Here is a 17,173-nt window from a genome sequence, read left to right on the forward strand (position 1 = left end):
AACCACCCATTTCCCCATCTCTGAATTTTGTTATACCTTCATTCAGTCCTAATTCAATTAAATAGTTTCTTTGGTTGACCTATGAAGAATTTGAGCTCCAGTATAGCATTAGCCCTAGAACTGTTAGCCCATGTAATATAGATTAGGAAATGAAAAAACCTGTCTGTTGAAGACCAACCTGGTGTTGGAAGATTTTAACTATGGCCTGCTTATTGGATTAATGTTACTGCTAATGCAGACTACCATACTGGAGTTTGTATAACCAGGTTATGGAATCTGAACAAGAAATGCTTTTGATTCAACTGAGATTTAGCCCCACAAAGACTATACTCTCATCCCTGTGAGGAAGCCTTTTTTTAAACTGGAGCCCTGTCAAATATTGTGCTGAGGCAGAACAAATTGCCTTTGATTGCACCTATCCCTTTTAAAATGTTACAGGATGTTCTTTCACATATCCATTCATCTGGAACAAAGAGCCCACACCAAGCTTAAGCAGTTAGCCACCCAAAAGTTATATTAATATGTATGTCTGAAACCCCAGGTGTTGCTCCAGATTATTCTCCAAAATGTTTTGGCGACCCTGTGGAGCAACACAATTTGAATGAAACACATGAATTTATTTCCAGTTACATATACAGGAAAGCATGGAGCATGAGAAGTTTTGTGAAAACATTATTATACAAATTAAGGAGAACTTATGATAGATCCTAGATGTCTCACAGGGATTTGTGCTTTTGCTGCATGCTAATCCATCCTGCTCCCATGACCCCACCCCCCTGCTACTGTTCAAGTAGCAGCACTATAGTCTGCTACAGAGGAAAAATCTTATAGTGGGTCAAGTGAGGGAGCTGTACCTGGTGTAAGTCTACTCAGAAGAAAAAAAAATGTGTGAAAACACCCATCCATGAATTCCTATCTATTCTTCTCAATAGCATTTCCAGTGAAATATGTCTAAGAGTTGGAGAAAAAAGAGATGAACTTATATTCTTTCATTTCCCCCCTCCTGGTTAGTTGCTCCCTGGTGTTCATCTCAGGCCTCAACACAATTATGTAGCATTTAGGGGAAAAGATGCAACCCAGTAAGCCAGCGCTAGAGGACAAGATGGAGAAGATCTCCACAGCTACCATGTATTTTCCTTTAGTGCTCAGGTAGGTTGGAACAAAAGACAACCAAACACTGCAAAACACCAACATGCTGAAAGTGATAAATTTGGCTTCATTGAAAGTGTCAGGTAACTTTCTGGCAAAGAAAGCCACAATGAAGCTCACAATGGATAGGATGCCCATATACCCGAAGGCACAGTAAAACATGGTAGCTGAGCCCTCATTACATTCCAATATCATTTCCCCACTCAATGAGTGTGTATCTATATCTGGGAATGGAGGTGAAGTACTTAACCATAAAGTACAAATACCAGCTTGAATAAAGGAGCAGGCAAGGACAATAAAATTAGACAATCCTTTCCCCACCCATTTCCTCATCTTGCCTCCAGGTTTGGTTGCTATGAATGCCACTACCACAGTGATGGTCTTTGCCAGTACAGAGGAAAGGGCCAAAGAAAAGATGATGCCAAAAGCTGTTTGTCGGAGAAGACAGGTCACCTTTCCAGGCTGTCCAATGAAGAGAAAGGAGCAAAGGAAGCAAAGGAGTAGGGCTACAAGGAGGATGTAGGTGAGAGTCCGGTTGTTGGCTTTGACGATGGGAGTGTCCTTGTACTTCACAAAAGTCCCAAGTACTAATGTTGTGATCAGAGAGAAAGAAATGGCAATGATAACTAGGAGGATCCCTAAGTCTTCTTTGTAAGAGAGGTAGCTTATAACCCTGGGAATGCATCGAGTTTGGTCGTTGTTGGGATGCTGGTCTGCTTGACAATTGACACAGTTATCCATGTCTGAAAAAAAGGAAGATGTTAAGTAGTTTTGGATGTAGCCAGAATGCATCTTGCTGCTTTTTTGCAGTTCTACATAGTGACTTAAACTGAGCTGATGTACTTAGTATTTTTAAGGAAAACAATAAATTCCTGATTCTGACCTCATCACAAGACATTATATCATTAGGTAACCTTTTTACAAGCCTTTCTTTCTCAGTTTTGCACTAATCTACAATGTGGGAATAATAATATTAATTTCTCTTGTAGGGTGGTTATAAGAGTTCTGTGGTGTTTTCTGTGGCAGTACTTCAAGCACTCACAAAGTACTTTTCACATGCCAAGAATTACTACAGCTATAAATTAGGATGTAAGTAAAAGGTAATGGTAAAGGGACCCCTGATCATTAGGTCCAGTAGTGACCAACTTTGGGGTTGCGGCGCTTATCTCGCTTTATTGGCCGACGGAGCCAGCGTACAGCTTCCGGGTCATATGGCCAGCATGACTATGCCACTTCTGTTGAACCAGAGCAGCACACGGAAATGCCGTTTACCTTCCTGCAGGAGCGATACCTATTTATCTACTTGCACTTTGACATGCTTTCAAACTGCTAGGTTGGTGGTTTAACCCACAGCGCGACCCCCGTCCCTTAAGGCAACATATATACAGTGGTGCCCCGCAAGACGAATGCTTCGCAAGACGGAAAACTCGCTAGACGGAAGAGTTTTCCATTTTGGAGGTGCTTCACAAAACAAATCTTCTATGGGCTTGCTTTGCAAGACGACAATGTCTTGCAAGTTCCTGCTGGTTTTTCCCCCCTCCCCCTTTTTCTAAGCCGCTAAGCCGCTTATCAGCTGATCCGATCAGCAGATAAGCTGCTAAAAGCAGCTAAAAGCCGCTAATAGCGCTAATAGCGCTAATAGCGCTAAGCCGCTTATCAGCTGATCCGATCAGCAGATAAGCCGCTAAAAGCCTAGCGCTAATAGCGCTAAGCCGCTTATCAGCTGATCCGATCAGCAGATAAGCCGCTAAAAGACTCTAAAAGCCGCTAATAGCGCTAATCTGCTAATCTGTCAATGGGCTTGCTTCGCAAGACGGAAAAAACCGCTAGACGAAGAGAATCACAGAACGGATTCTTTTCGTCTTGCGAGGCACCACTGTAGTTGGTCCTAATTCATCTTCACCATTTTATGTGGTTGATTAGAAAAATCTGTATTGAGAATGATATTCTTGTATATTTTATGAATCACTCTCTACCCAAATAAATACATGAATAAACTAGTAGGTCTTGTTAATGAGATTTGCTTATCTCTTTATATTATGACTTTTACCCTTCTGGTAAGAAATCTTCCCTTCTGGACATTGAGAACAATCATAGCAGCAAAATTTCTCCCCCTCCTTCTTTTTCCTGCTGTAGCCAGGATAGCAGTAGTCATTGCATACCGAAATAGGAAGCACCTGTACAGAATTTTATAAAAGATATCAGTAATAAGTGATTAGCTACCTTAAATCATTCTCCTCCAATATAGTGTGTGTGTGTGTGTCCATGAATCCAAAGCCTCAGTTGCCACACATGTCACTAATTTCTGTAGCTCAATATCTACAGAAGGCCTTTTTTTTTTTACTTGTGCAGTCCCCCCACAAGTATTTTGAACTCTTCATAGTAAAAGTTCTAACTTGCATTAGCAGCCTATGTGGGTAGAAATGACAGTCAGTCATTAGTATGTGGAAGTAATTGGGATGGTCAACAAAGAGTGGGTGCAGCAAATTAGCTCCTGCCCACTCATCATGTGATTTTAATTTTGTGTGGTGTGGGCAGTTGAATAGGGTTGGTGAATGCTACCCAGCATAGCAGTTACAACACACCTGATTAAAGCATGGGTGCCATGTAATTTGGTCATCTTTAGTGGTTAACTGTTTGGCTGGAGGAACCTGAGGATTCAGACTTCCAACTTTCACTCTAACCACTGAGCCATTAGGGAAGAGCATCCAGTTTGTAACATCAAAACCAGTAACTAATTCTCTATTTTCATTGAAGTACACACTGTCTCCAGCACTGTTGTTGAATATAATGTGCTTTAGAAAGTGATGGACCTAGATTGAAAGAAATATTAACAAAGGGACAATTAGGTCTTGAAATTAATTGTGTGAGATTCACAGCAACCTGTTTAAGTTTTTCCCTCTTTTTTGCTCTCCTGCTCTTATGGAAAATATATTTGTGGACTTAAAGCTTTATATGATCCTTGTTCTCTATTTGCTCCATGATAATATAACACTATTCCATGTTATTGTCAGTACTTTTAAAAATGTGAAAAGCTGGTAAAATATAAGGAAAACAAAAAATCAAATTTGTTAGAATTGTTTTATGCAGATCAGACCTGCTTTTTAGCTCTGTCTCAAAATTCACTCAGAAAGAATGGATAAATGAATGTTGTAAACAGTATTGAATTACCTGCCATGGTTGCACCTCTGGAAATGCATATTTTCTTCCATCTACCATTCTTCTGTGTCTGAAATAGGATTTGTATACGGCATACAAAGCATGTGCCACAGCATAGACAGCATTGTAGACGTTGTAGCTGTGGCCAACCATGTTCATTTCAAACAAAATTCCAGGAAGGCTCTCCAGTTTCTCCTCCCCTGTGCAGGTTTTCTTTTCTTCCACTTTATTTTCCTTAGGCATTTTTAATGAGCAGTTGAATGTCTGCTCCCAGAAGTCCTGGATAAAACCATCATATTTTGACCAGGAAGGTTTTACCATCTGAATGAACCTTTGGAATCCTACTGGCTGATTTGAGTGCACAGTGAAGGATATAGAACCATGGAAGGCTTGTATATCCCATATCTTTTGAATAGAAAGTGATTCAAAATCCCAGTGGGAAGTTACAATCCACACTTTGCCCAGAGGTGGCAGTTTAAAGAACGGTGCTAGAAACAGCAACAGTCTCAAGCCTTGAAAGGATGGAGGTTCTCCATATACAAAGTACACATTGGTTTTTCTATCGAATATCACTTCATAATATCCCCATTGCTGCAAAATCCTGTTTAGAATTTCATCTAGGTAATTCCATTTTGGCAATCTTACTATGAAGTCCGAACAGATACCATTCTGGGAAAGCATTGGCACAATTGTCTGTAAAAACCTGTCCCCTCTGTCATCATCCACAGCCAAGAGCCCAATCCACGTCCATCCAAAATGCTGAAGTAACTGCACAATTCCCATATGCTGGTAGGTTTCATTTGGGACCATCTGGTACAAAAATGGGAATAGCCTTTTGACACCTTGTACTGGCAAAAATGATCCATAAGTTAGCTAAAATAAAATATATACATATTTTTTCTGATGGAAAAATAGTGAGTGTTAAATCATTGAATCATTGTAGGGGTGAGGTGGGGCACATTCTCCAATACAGAGCCAGAAGATCTTAAACGGATGACTTCCTAGACCCACTTCAAAGAACTCTGTTAAGGGAGAATACCCCCATTGCTCCATTGCCAGATGTTCATTTCCACTCATAAATCCTGCTAATCAGTTCCATTGTTGAACTTCTCTGGTGCCCAATGAACTTCAGTCATGTGTCCAATGTTGGTTTCAGCCTATTTCAGCCTATGTCTTTTTGTAATGTGATCCAGTAATTTATTGTTGTATTTTAATGATTTTCTTGGTGTATTTTATCCTAAAGTGAACATGGAAAACTGCATCTAATACCCCCAAGGAGGTACTGTGATTTGATGTTAAATAACTGAGCATTTTAACATAGAAACCATGGTTCCATTAAAGCAAACTAAAATTTTATTGACTAAAATTTTCTTTTCCTATTGCTGACTTAGGTTTTGACTTTTTATCAGCAAATGTAATTATGATACAATTTTCATACATACTACTACTGCCATCAGACATCCTACATCCTGTACCTGTGCATCTGATTGTTTTGCTTAAATACATTGCTTTGTGTTGCTTGAATTTAATCTCCTATGTAATATCCATTACATCAACAACAAAATAATAATGTTATTTCTGCCTTCATTGATGTTAACAATTATCCCAGTCTTGCAGCATGTGCCACTCTTCATCTAAGTCATTGATAAAAATGTTGACAAGCTTATTCAATTCTTTTGATGAGCACTTTTGAATACTATTTTCCAATGATCTGTGAATCGGCACAAATAAATAAATAAAATTAATATGTTGGTCTGGTTTGTGTATCTCAGAAAGCCAACATATGGCTTATTTATGTGTGTGAATATGTGGGCTCCTGGAGAGGAACTCAGTTCTGCCTTCCTCCTCTCCTGAATTTTAACCGCAGGGTGGAACAACAGCTATGCCAGCCATGCCAGCTATGCCAGCTTTGCTTAGTATGCCTTGCAAACACACCCATTGTCCTCAAGCCCATATTTAACCAATTTGCTACCCAAGATATAACTGTGATAGATATCAAATGCTCATTCAATATCAAGATGATGTTCCACATTTGTTAAATTCCCATACCCCAATTCATGGAGCTAACCTGTGGAGTCTTGTGAGTTGCTACAATGATTGCAGCATTGGCAGAGATCTCCGAGATGCTTCCTCCAATGACAGCTATCAGATTGTTCTGGTGGTGGCACTTGAAATTCGGGACAAACCTATGCCTTGTGCAAAGCAAGCTCAGGGTGGCCTTATAGGTCATCCTTCCAGTGTAGTAGCTATTGAGAATTTGGAACCCCAGAGACATGTTTGATAAGATGTGGGGATTCTCATTTATCTCTTTGACAGCAAATGCTAAGGCCAGGATGTGCTGATAGTTCTTAGGAGTTGAACTGTAATAAGAGATAACAGCATTTTAATAAAACAGCAGCAACAGCAATGAAAAAATGCAGGTGTAATCTTTGTCATCACTCAGCTGTATGCTTCCCAATTTGAGTTGTATTGGAAAACCATAGACGATAATGGATCAAGTTAAAATAAAGTAAGACGTTTAAATAAATTATTCACCCCATGAATAACTAAATCATCAAAATATGGTAGGATAAATCTTGTGCTGTTCCTAAATTTACTGGAGTGAATCCCTTTCAGTGCCAACAACGAAACCTACCTCAAGATAAAGTAAACAGATAGATGTGGCAATTATAATTTTCTCTTAGTTATTTAAAAGCAAAGTCTAAATGATGAAACTTATACTGTGAAACTCTTCATTCATTTTTTTATCACTTACCCAATACACTGAGAAACTTTGTGCCAACTCTTTCAATGAAACAAGAAATAGGCAAAAATATGTACAATTTATATTAAGTCAGCTGAAGGAACTAGAAAGGCGGGAACAGACCATGCAAACTGCAGAGCTGTGAAAAATATGAAGAAAGAAACGCGGCAAAGTTTCTTTCAGTAGTCAGACGAATTAAAGATCAACATACCCATGACTAAACAAATAACACTTCGGTCTCCCTTCCCTGGGAAGTTGTCTGTATATATCTGTATTTTATTCTGAATCTATGTTATGGGTTGTTGAACCGCAATAAAGATTATTATATTATTTCTAAAAGAAACAAACATTGAAAAAATAATAATATTAAATATTAAAAAGAACTGAGGATTGGTAGTGGAGTGGAGGAGGCAGTGATGGAGGCCAAGGATGAGAGGGAAGAAAGTGTGGGAAGAACAGGTGTGACAAAATTATAGAAAGGCATAATTCGTCATTTGGTTGTTCTTTAGGAATCCTATAGAAATACAAAGAATCCATTCATTGCAAAGGTATCCTGGAAGAAAACATACTAGCGTTTATGTCAAGCAAAGTCACATAGAAGGTGGTAGGAAATGCAAATTAACAAGTAGAAAAGTTGCAGGAATGTCACCATTCTCATGACAGAAAGAAAACAAACAAACTGTTATTTAAGCATATTTCCCCATAATGTTGCATCTCTAGATATTTATTTTGGCCTGGACATATTACAGAATGAGAGAGAACAAGGAAACAGTGCCTTACATAGGTTCACCAATTGTGATTTTGGTAGGCTGTTCCACGAAAGAGGGGTTGTTATACAGAAAGAAGACTTGAGAAACAACCCCACCAATGAGAAGGTCTCCTGGCTGGTAAAATTCATGAGAAATAGGGAAGAGATCATCATATATGCTGCAATTTATAGAATATGTCCTGCACACTGTGTGACAGAGCAGTACAAGCAACAGCATCACCACCAGCATGATTTTGTTGACAAAATACCCCCTCCCAACACAGCTTTCCATTTTTCCAACTATAGCATTAAATGTAGATGATAGCAATGTTACTATGGCCTCTTTTGAATGGCGGATGATATTCTTACTGATCTGTAGCTTATCCTCTTACAGCATCTGGGCATCCATGCTGTAGGTTTATAATTAATTTATGTTCCCTATTCCTAAGTTTCTCTGAACCACATGTTCTTATTGGGTTGGATTCCCACAGATTAAGTTAGTTGAAATCAATGGAATTTAAGTTAGGGTATGACTGTTGATTTCAGTGGAAGTCATGCGTAACAGGTGAGTTAGTTTGGATCTAATGCTTTATCTCCTTACTGTATTTTATAAGAATGTGTGATAGAACGATAGATATCATATACAGCTATTCAGCTATAAATATTAATGCTTTGCTTTGGTGTGCTTTATAATTTTCTAAAATGTGCTTTACAGCTATTTGAATGTCCAGTCATTTGTCACAAAGTCCATATGTGACAGTGGTGAGGCAATGTGCAGGGATGTTAATTAATACCCAGTCAAGGCACAGTTTTTCACAATAAGAATCTGGAAAGTGTAAAATTCACTGGGCAAGAAGAAAGCTTGGCAGAGCCCTGCCTATCCCTGGCTTCATTTCTGAACAGTGTATGTTTTGTAGCTTTTTTCAAACACTGATTGCCGAGTTTGCTATGGGGAAACCAGCAATTTTTTTTACTATAATAGCTATTATTATCAATTTTGAATGTGCTGTTTGCTTTTGAAGTTGCCTTATGCACAAAAGATGAAGGGGTTTAAAAAATGAGTCTTGTTGCTTCTGCACAGAGCTAGAATTATATTCACTTACAAATCATTCTAGTGATTTCAGGGGTGGGGGTGGAACTTTCATTTTCTAAATAATATGGAACTAATTACTTGGTTTGTGCACCTTGTATGGCTGCCAAGAATGGCACAGATATATTGATCTAAATTAGGATACAGCCATACGTAACAATTTCTGAGGGCACCCATAGCTTTTTCATTTAGTATTCCTTTGTACTCAACCATTCTACACAAAATTACATGGGAAGTGATTTGCAGCATCTCCTTGTTTATTTACCCGGAACAGCAGCAACACAGTTTGACCCTGCTCCAAAGCATCTTGAAACTATTAAGAAAGAATGAAAGCAGCCTCTGTTAACAGCTGTTGCAAACAGAATCCCTTATCTGGACATTGTGCAGAGTAGAAATGAATTTGCTCTCCATCATAAAAATAAGTTTCAAAGCTTTATTGCAGAACAGTCTCAAGCTACTTACCAAAAATTGCAAAATACAAAGTAGCACATTGCTTTTAAACAGCAAGCAATGTGGTCCCATCTTCTTTTTAGTCCTTAATACAGTTCAATAAATTTTCTTTCTCTGGTCCCACAGAGAGAGCCTATGTAAGCATCTCACGTGTTCATCATTCCTGAGCTTCAACAACTGACTGGGACACTGAGTCCTCAGGTTTCATCTTCCTGCTGTCAAAGAGATTGTAGCTGGAAGAGTATCTGGGATGAGTCATCAATTAATTGAATGGAAACGTCTACCCTTTTCTTCCACACATTTAGCTAGAGACAACCTAATGTTGATATCTCTGCACAGCATTTCACATACAATACATTCAAACATAGCATTTTAAGCATATTAAACCAATATATCTAATAACCCTCAAACTATGTTATATGTAGTATGACTACATTCATTAAAAAGAAGTCAATTTTCATGCACAATTTTCCATGGAGGGGAAGGCTCTCAAGGCCACTAGCCATGATGGAGGCTATGTGCTGCCTCCACAGCTGTAGACAGTAGGCTTCTGAATACTAGTTGCTGGAAACTGGAGAAAGAGAAAATGCTCTTGTATTCAGGTCCTGCTTGTGGATTTCTGAAAGGCATCTGGTTATCTACTGTGAGAAGAGAATGCTGTCTAATTGAACACATCTTCAATAGCTTCTGGCTATAAATGGTTTATATATTTGTAAAATAAATAAATGATAATTGAGGAGTGGGAACAGCTCTTTTTTGTGAAATAGGTAACTGTTACTCCAGGAGTAGGTCCGTAGAAGCAAATCTAAGGTAGGGTTTGGGGGCAAATTGAAGCAGGATATTTCCATTTCAACTCCATTCCCCATAAATTGAGTGTGGAATGTTTATTTAAGACAGCACCTATGCTTGAATTGTCATGACGTCCCCTTCACCAGCATTTCCAATAATTTCTATATAAGAGCTGAATGGATTTATTGCTTTTCCCTCAGTTTTTTTCTGTTTATCAGTTGTGCCTTGCTGTTCAACTCTGGCCTAAGCACAATAATGTAACATTTAGGGAAAAATATGCAACCCAGTAATCCAGCACTGGAGGATAATATGGAGAAACTCTCCACAGCTACCATGTATTTCCCTTTGGTGCTTTGGTAGGTTGGAATGAAGGTTAACCAAACACTGCAAAAAACCAACATGCTGAAAGTGATAAATTTGGCCTCATTGAAACTGTCAGGTAGTTTCCTGGCTAGGAAAGCTACAAAGAAACTGACAATGGCCAAAAAACCCATATAGCCCAAGACACAGTAAAACATGACAGCTGAACCCTCATTACATTCCAGTACTATTTCCCCCATGACTGAGTGCATATCTGTATCTGGGAATGGAGGGAAAGTTCTCAACCAAAGAGTACAGATGCCAGTTTGAACGAATGAGCAAGAAAGGACAATAGAATTTGAAAGTCCTTTCCCCACCCACTTCCTCATCCTAGATCCTGGCTTGGTTGCCATGAATGCCAGAACCACAGTGATGGTTTTTGCCAAAATGCTGGAAAGGGCCACAGAGAAGACAATGCCAAATGCTGTTTGTCGGAGAAGACAGATTGCCTTTCCAGGCTTTCCAATGAAGAGGAAGGAGCAGAGGAAGCAAAGGAGGAGGGAGATGAGAAGGATGTAGGTCAAGGTGTGGTTGTTGGCTTTGACTATGGGGGTATCGCTGTGCTTCACAAAAGTTAAGAGTACTAAGGTTGTGAGGAAGGAGAAAGTAATAGCTAAGGTAACTAAACTGACCCCTAAATTCTCTTTGTAAGAGAGGTAGCTTGGAACTTTGGGAATACATTGAGTTTTTTCCTTATTGGAATACTGATCTTCTGGACAATTGGCACAGGAATCCATGTCTGGAAAAAAGAAGAAGAATTATTTAAATTACTGTATTTTAAATAATTATTTAAAGGTGCTGACCAACATTTATCTAGACAACTGAAGAGTCTCATTTTGTCTTCTTTTAGTCCTTTGATCAGCTCCACATTTCTAAAAGGGAGTGAGAGCATTGTTGTTGCAGTTCCAAATAAATCTGTGGATGATGTTGAAATGGTATACTGTACATCCAGTGTCACACAATGGTTAGTGTTGGACTAGGACCTAGGAGACCAGGGTTTAAATCTGCATTCAGCTACAAAGCTTCCTGAGCCAGTCACTGTCTCTCAGCTTATCGTCGATTTTTGTGAGGATACAACAGAGATGTGTGAGAACAGTGAAGACAATGTTGGATTAAAGGTGGGATATAAGTGTAAATCATCAACCTCCTCTAAATGTTTTTTGGACATTAGTAACTCCCTAATTTAATAAATTCCATTATTTTACAGTGGTACCTCTGGTTATGAACTTAATTCTTTCCGGAGGTCTGTTCTTAACCTGAAACTGTTCTTAACCTGAGGTACCACTTCAGCTAATAGGGCCTCCCGCTGCTGCCGCACTGCTGGAGAATGATTTCTGTTCTCATCCTGAAGCAAATTTCTTAACCCGAGGTACTATTTCTGTGTTAGCGGAGTCTGTAACCCACATTTTTTGTAGCCCAAGGTGTTTGTAACTCGAGGGGCCACTGTAGTAGGTTGCTGAGGTATGCCAAAACTCACCTCATTTAAAAAAAACAAATCTCCACTAACTTATTAAAAAGAAATCATGTCCGAAAATTAGAAAAGAGGATCGGAACAACTGGCAAGTTCGGCCTCGGAGTTCAAAACAAAGCAGGGCAAAGCCTACTAGAGTTCTGTCAAGAGAACAAGTTGGTCATCAAAAACACTCTTTTCCAACAACACAAGAGACGACTCTACACATGGACATCACCTGATGGGCAGCATTGAAATCAGATTGATTATATTCTTTGCAGCCAAAGATGGAGAAGCTCTATACAGTCAGCAAAAACAAGACCTGGAGCTGACTGTGGGTCAGATCATCAGCTTCTTAGAGCAAAATTCAAGCTTAAACTGAAGAAAGTAGGGAAAACCACTGGGCAGTAAGATACAATCTAATTCAATTTGTTATGAATACACAGTGGAAGCGAGGAACATGCACTTATGCTAGTAAGTTTGGAAAACTCAGCAGGGACCAGAAGATTGGAGAAGATCAGTGTACATCCCAATCCCAAAGAAGGGCAGATGCTCCAACTACCGCACAATTGCACTCATTTCACATGCTAGCAAAGTTATGCTTAAAATTCTACAAAGCAGGCAAGCAGTATGTGGACCGAGAACTCCGGGAAGTGCAAGATGGATTTCAGAGGGGCAGAGGACCAGAGACCAAATTGCAAACATGCGCTGTATTATGGAGAAAGCTAGAGAGTTCCAGAAAGACATCTACTTCTGTTTCATTGACTATGCAAAAGCCTTTGACTGTGTTGACCACAGCAAACTATGGCAAGTTCTTAAAGAAATGGGAGTGCCTGATCACCTCATCTGTCACCTGAGAAATCTCTATGTGGGACAAGAAGCTACAGTTAGAACTGGATATGGAACAACTGATTGGTTCAAAATTGGGAAAGGAGTACGACAAGGCTGTATATTGTCTCCCTGCTTATTTAACTTATATGCAGAATTCATCATGCAAAAGGCTGGACTGGATGAATCCCCAGCAGGAATTAAGATTGGCGGAAGAAATATCAACAACCTCAGATATGCAAATGACACAACTTTGACGGCAGAAAGTGAGGATGAATTAAAGAACCTTTTAATGAGGGTGAAAGAGGAGAGCGCAAAATATGGTCTGAAGCTTAACATCAAAAAAATGAAGATCATGGCCACTGGTCCCATCACCTCCTGGCAAATAGAAGGGGAAGAAATGGAGGCAGTGAGAGATTTTACTTTCTTGGGCTCCATGATTACTGCAGATGGTGAGAGCAGTCACAAAATTAAAAGACACCTGCTTCTTGGGGGGAAAAGCAATGACAAACCTAGACAGCATCTTAAAAAGCAGAGACATCACCTTGCCAACAAAGGTCCGTATAGTTAAAGCTATGGTTTCCCAGAAGTGAGAGCTGAACCAAAAAGAAGGTTAATCGCTGAAGAATTGATGCTTTTGAATTATGGTGCTGGAGGAGACTCTTGAGAGTCACATGGATTGCAAGAAGATCAAACCTATCCATTCTGAAGGAAATCAGCTCTCAGTGCTCACTGGAAGGACAGATCCTGAAGCTGAGGCTCCAATACTTTGGCCACCTCATGAGAAGAGAAGTCTCCCTGAAAAAACCCTGATGTTGGGAAAGATTGAGGGCACAAGAAGAAGGGGACTACAATGGATAAGATGGTTGGACAGTGTTCTTGAAGCTACCAACATGAATTTGACCAAAGTGCGGGAGGCAGTGGAAGACAGGAGTGCCTGGCATGCTCTGGTCCATGGGGTCACGAAGAGTCAGACACGGCAAATTGACTAAACAACAGTGCTGATTTGACTTTCTTGGGGACTGAGGAGTTTTGTGAGAATCCTGTCTTTAAACAAAGTGGTCAGCTTTTGGCAATGTTCTTGGATACCCAGGCTTCCTGAAAACCCAATGGTATCTCCTAATGCACTTTTAAAGAAATGGGAGCAGAGGGTTTTTTTTAAGGTAAATGTAACAACTTCATGTAAATACCAAACCAGTGTTCACAATATTCTCATGTACTTGGGAACCATTCTCCATGGCTTCATGTGTACATCCGGCCTTGGCTGGGGAGGGCGGGGTATAAATAAAAAATTATTATTATTATTATTATTATTATTATTATTATTATTATGTGTTTCAATGAGTGACAGGAAGATGATGTAATAAGCAGAGGACAAATGTTTAATGGACACACCACCCTTGGCCACCTCATAATTTTAAGGCAATTTCAATCCCACATCAAAAAAAAAATATATGAAGACAATTATTATTTTTGTAAAGCAGTCTGCAAGCATTGGAAGAAAACTTTTCACGCATTAGAGGATTGCTTTCAGTATAACAATAGTATGAAGACCTTGGCAAAAGAAAAAAGAAAAGGGGGGGAATACCCACAGTGAGAAATATAGTTTTCATTTCTACAGTTCTTCATTTAACAGGAATAAACATTTTTACAGGGTTTTTTTGATTTCCTGGGATTTTGGATGTGAAGTATTCACAAAGTGCCCTTCAAATCCAAATGTTGGTATGTTCATTTAATTTGTGAATTTTAGTCCCAAGGCCTCCTGGAAGGCCCATGTACATTGTCTTGAGTTTCTCTGTCTGCTAGCCAAAGGGCTCTTGTTCTAGCAGATCAGTGAATTTTATCGTTGGTCAGCAGAGGAAGCCAATGCAACAGTTGCATTAGGGCAACTTCACTGCACAACCTTGTGCAATCTATTGCCCAGCAAAGTAGTGAGCAACCTGGTCATGCATTCTCTTGTGCAGCAATGTTCTACTGGCACAAAAACACCGTTTGGTGGAACAAGGGCGACACTATGGGACTTTAATGCTACACTGCATCCAAACCATAATGTCTCTAAAAGTGATAATTTTGTTGGGGGGGCATTGTTACTTGTTTTAAACTTGTGTTGCACACTACCTTCATATACATTCAATGGGCTACGGATTCTCCAAAGAAACATCCTGTGTTATGGAATTGTATTGATATTTCTGTACATTATGCCTCCTACCTTTCCACTTAGAGACCATTCCTTCTGGACATGGAGCACAATCGTAGCAGCAAAATTTCTCCCCTTCCTTCTTTTTCCTGCTGTAGCCAGGATAGCAGTTGTCATTGCACATAGAAAGTGGATACACCTATAGAGAAACATCAAAGTGGGATTTGCAATTACAGATTAATGCTCCTCAGTCATCCACCTCTCCAACAGCTAGCATATATGAGGGGTAGAACGTGGATGAGCCCTGTACAAATGCCTTGTGGCATTTGCCCAAGCCCTAAACAGCCTCGGCCCTGTAAACCTGAAGGAGCATCTGCATACACATCATTTAGTATGGACACTGAAGTCTAGTTCTGAGTGCCTTATGGCATTCCCCTCACTGTGACAAGGGAAATTACAGGGAACCAGACACCCACCCTTTGGAACACCCTCCCATCAGATGTCAAACATGAAAACAATTACACAACCTTTTGAATACATCTGAAGGCAGCCCTATATCAGGGAAGTTTTTAATATTTGATGTTTTGCTGTGTTTTCATTATTTTGGAAGCCACCCAGGGTGGTGATGCCTCCCACTTGCCGCTGTGGGAGATTTAAAGATGTGTTTATGGGCATGTACAATCCTTTCTGTTGGCTTTTACCAAAATTAAAACTGGAATGTACAAAGTTGTTTTCAATGGCTTACATAAAATGGCTTACAGGACAAAAATTGGTCACAGACACAAAATAAACAGGCAGCTATATTTCACCTGATTAAAACTTTGATGCCACACAATTTGATCATCATGAATGATTAACTCTTTGCCTGTTGGAGCCTGAGGTTCCAGTCTTCCAACTTTGAATCTAATTACCGACCCATTAGGGGAAATCAACCAGTTTGTAATGTCAAAACCTACAACTAATTCCCCATTTTCATCAAAGCACACAGTATCTCCAGCACTGTTGTTGAATGTGAAGCCTCTGAGAAAGTTATGGATCTAGATTGAAAGAGAATATAGAGAAAGGGACTATTAGGTCTGTCTTTCATTTTATTTGGACAGCACGTGTGAAAACTTTATAGTACTCAACGCCACTTCCCTCTGTTGGCTCCAAATAGGAAACTGGTTATGTTTATTTACAACACACACACACACACACACACACACACAGCAACCCTACCTTATTTTATCACATGGTTGGTATTTCTTACCAAAATGAATTTGAAAGAAACAAAACGAAGATTGAAATGAAATGAAAAGCACAAAAATAGTGGGACTATATTATGCAAATATATAATCCCTTTTATTTTTTTATCGAAAGCTAGCTCATCTTTCTCATTTACATGAGTTACAGTTACCTGCCATGGTTGAACATTTTGAAAAAACAGTTTCTCTCCTTCTATCAACCTTCTCTCATTGGGGCTGGATTTGTATATGGCATGCAAGGAAAGTGCCACTGCATGTACTGCATTGTAGACATTGTAGCTGTGTCCAGTCATGCTCATTTCAAATACACTTCCAGGAAGACTCTCCAGGTTCTCTTCCCCTGTGCAGGTTTTCTTCTGGTTTTTCTCTTGGCCCATAGATATTTCTAGTGAACAGCTGAATGCCTGTTCCCAGAAGTCTTGGATAAAGCCATCTCCTTTTTCCCAGGAGGGTTTTAGCATCTGAAGGAACTTTGGGAATCCTGATGGCTGATTTGAGTGAGCTGTGAAGGATATGGTACCATGAAAGCTTTGTAAATCCCAATCTTTTTGAACAGAAAGTGATGCAAAATCCCAGTGAGATGTAACAATCCACACTCTACCCAGAGGTGGCAAAGAGAAGAAGGGTGCTGCAAACAGCAAAAATCTCAAACCTTGAAAAGATGGAGGTTCTCCATATACAAAAAATACTTTAGCTGTTGCCTCAAATGCAATTGTATAGCTGTCAAAATGCTGTACTGCCAAGCCTATAATTTCATCCAGATAATTCCATTTTGGTAGTCTTAATATGAAAGAATAGCAGATGCCATTTTGTGAAAGCATTGGCACAATTGTTTGTAAAAATCTGTCCCCTTTGTCATCATCCACAGCAATGAGTCCAACCCATGTCCATCCAAAATGCTGAAGTAAGCGCAATACTCCTATGTGCTGGTGGGATTCATTTGGGACCATCTGATACAAAAAAGGGTATTGCATTTTAGCATGCTGTCCTGGCAGAAATGATCCATAAGTGAGCTGGAAGGAAATT

General features: G+C 39.5%; 1 protein-coding gene and 1 pseudogene across 4 annotated transcripts in view; both read right to left on the reverse strand.

Moving 5' to 3' along the window:
* Positions 1–5,118, reverse strand: part of LOC308571790 (vomeronasal type-2 receptor 26-like) — a 123,980-nt pseudogene extending 118,862 nt beyond the window's left edge. The window contains exons 1-3 of the transcript in view: positions 4,321–5,118; positions 3,784–3,962; positions 3,200–3,326 (exon numbers count right to left, since the gene is read on the reverse strand). The product of the transcript in view is annotated as a vomeronasal type-2 receptor 26-like (transcript). The remainder of the gene's footprint in view (positions 1–3,199; positions 3,327–3,783; positions 3,963–4,320) is intronic.
* A 4,190-nt stretch (positions 5,119–9,308) lies between these two features.
* Positions 9,309–17,173, reverse strand: part of LOC308570462 (vomeronasal type-2 receptor 26-like) — a 34,035-nt gene continuing 26,170 nt past the window's right edge. For all 3 annotated transcript variants that reach the window (XM_081165307.1, XM_081165306.1, XM_081165305.1), the window contains 4 exons: positions 16,300–17,160; positions 15,713–15,940; positions 14,976–15,102; positions 9,309–11,227 (listed from right to left, as the gene is read on the reverse strand). In XM_081165307.1, the coding sequence (XP_081021433.1) occupies positions 10,311–11,227; positions 14,976–15,102; positions 15,713–15,940; positions 16,300–17,160 (2,133 nt within the window). In that variant the 3' untranslated portion in view covers positions 9,309–10,310. The remainder of the gene's footprint in view (positions 11,228–14,975; positions 15,103–15,712; positions 15,941–16,299; positions 17,161–17,173) is intronic.

This window comes from Podarcis bocagei (genome assembly GCF_964188305.1).
Source record: "Podarcis bocagei genome assembly, chromosome: 13".
Taxonomy (NCBI): Eukaryota; Metazoa; Chordata; class Lepidosauria; order Squamata; family Lacertidae; genus Podarcis; species Podarcis bocagei.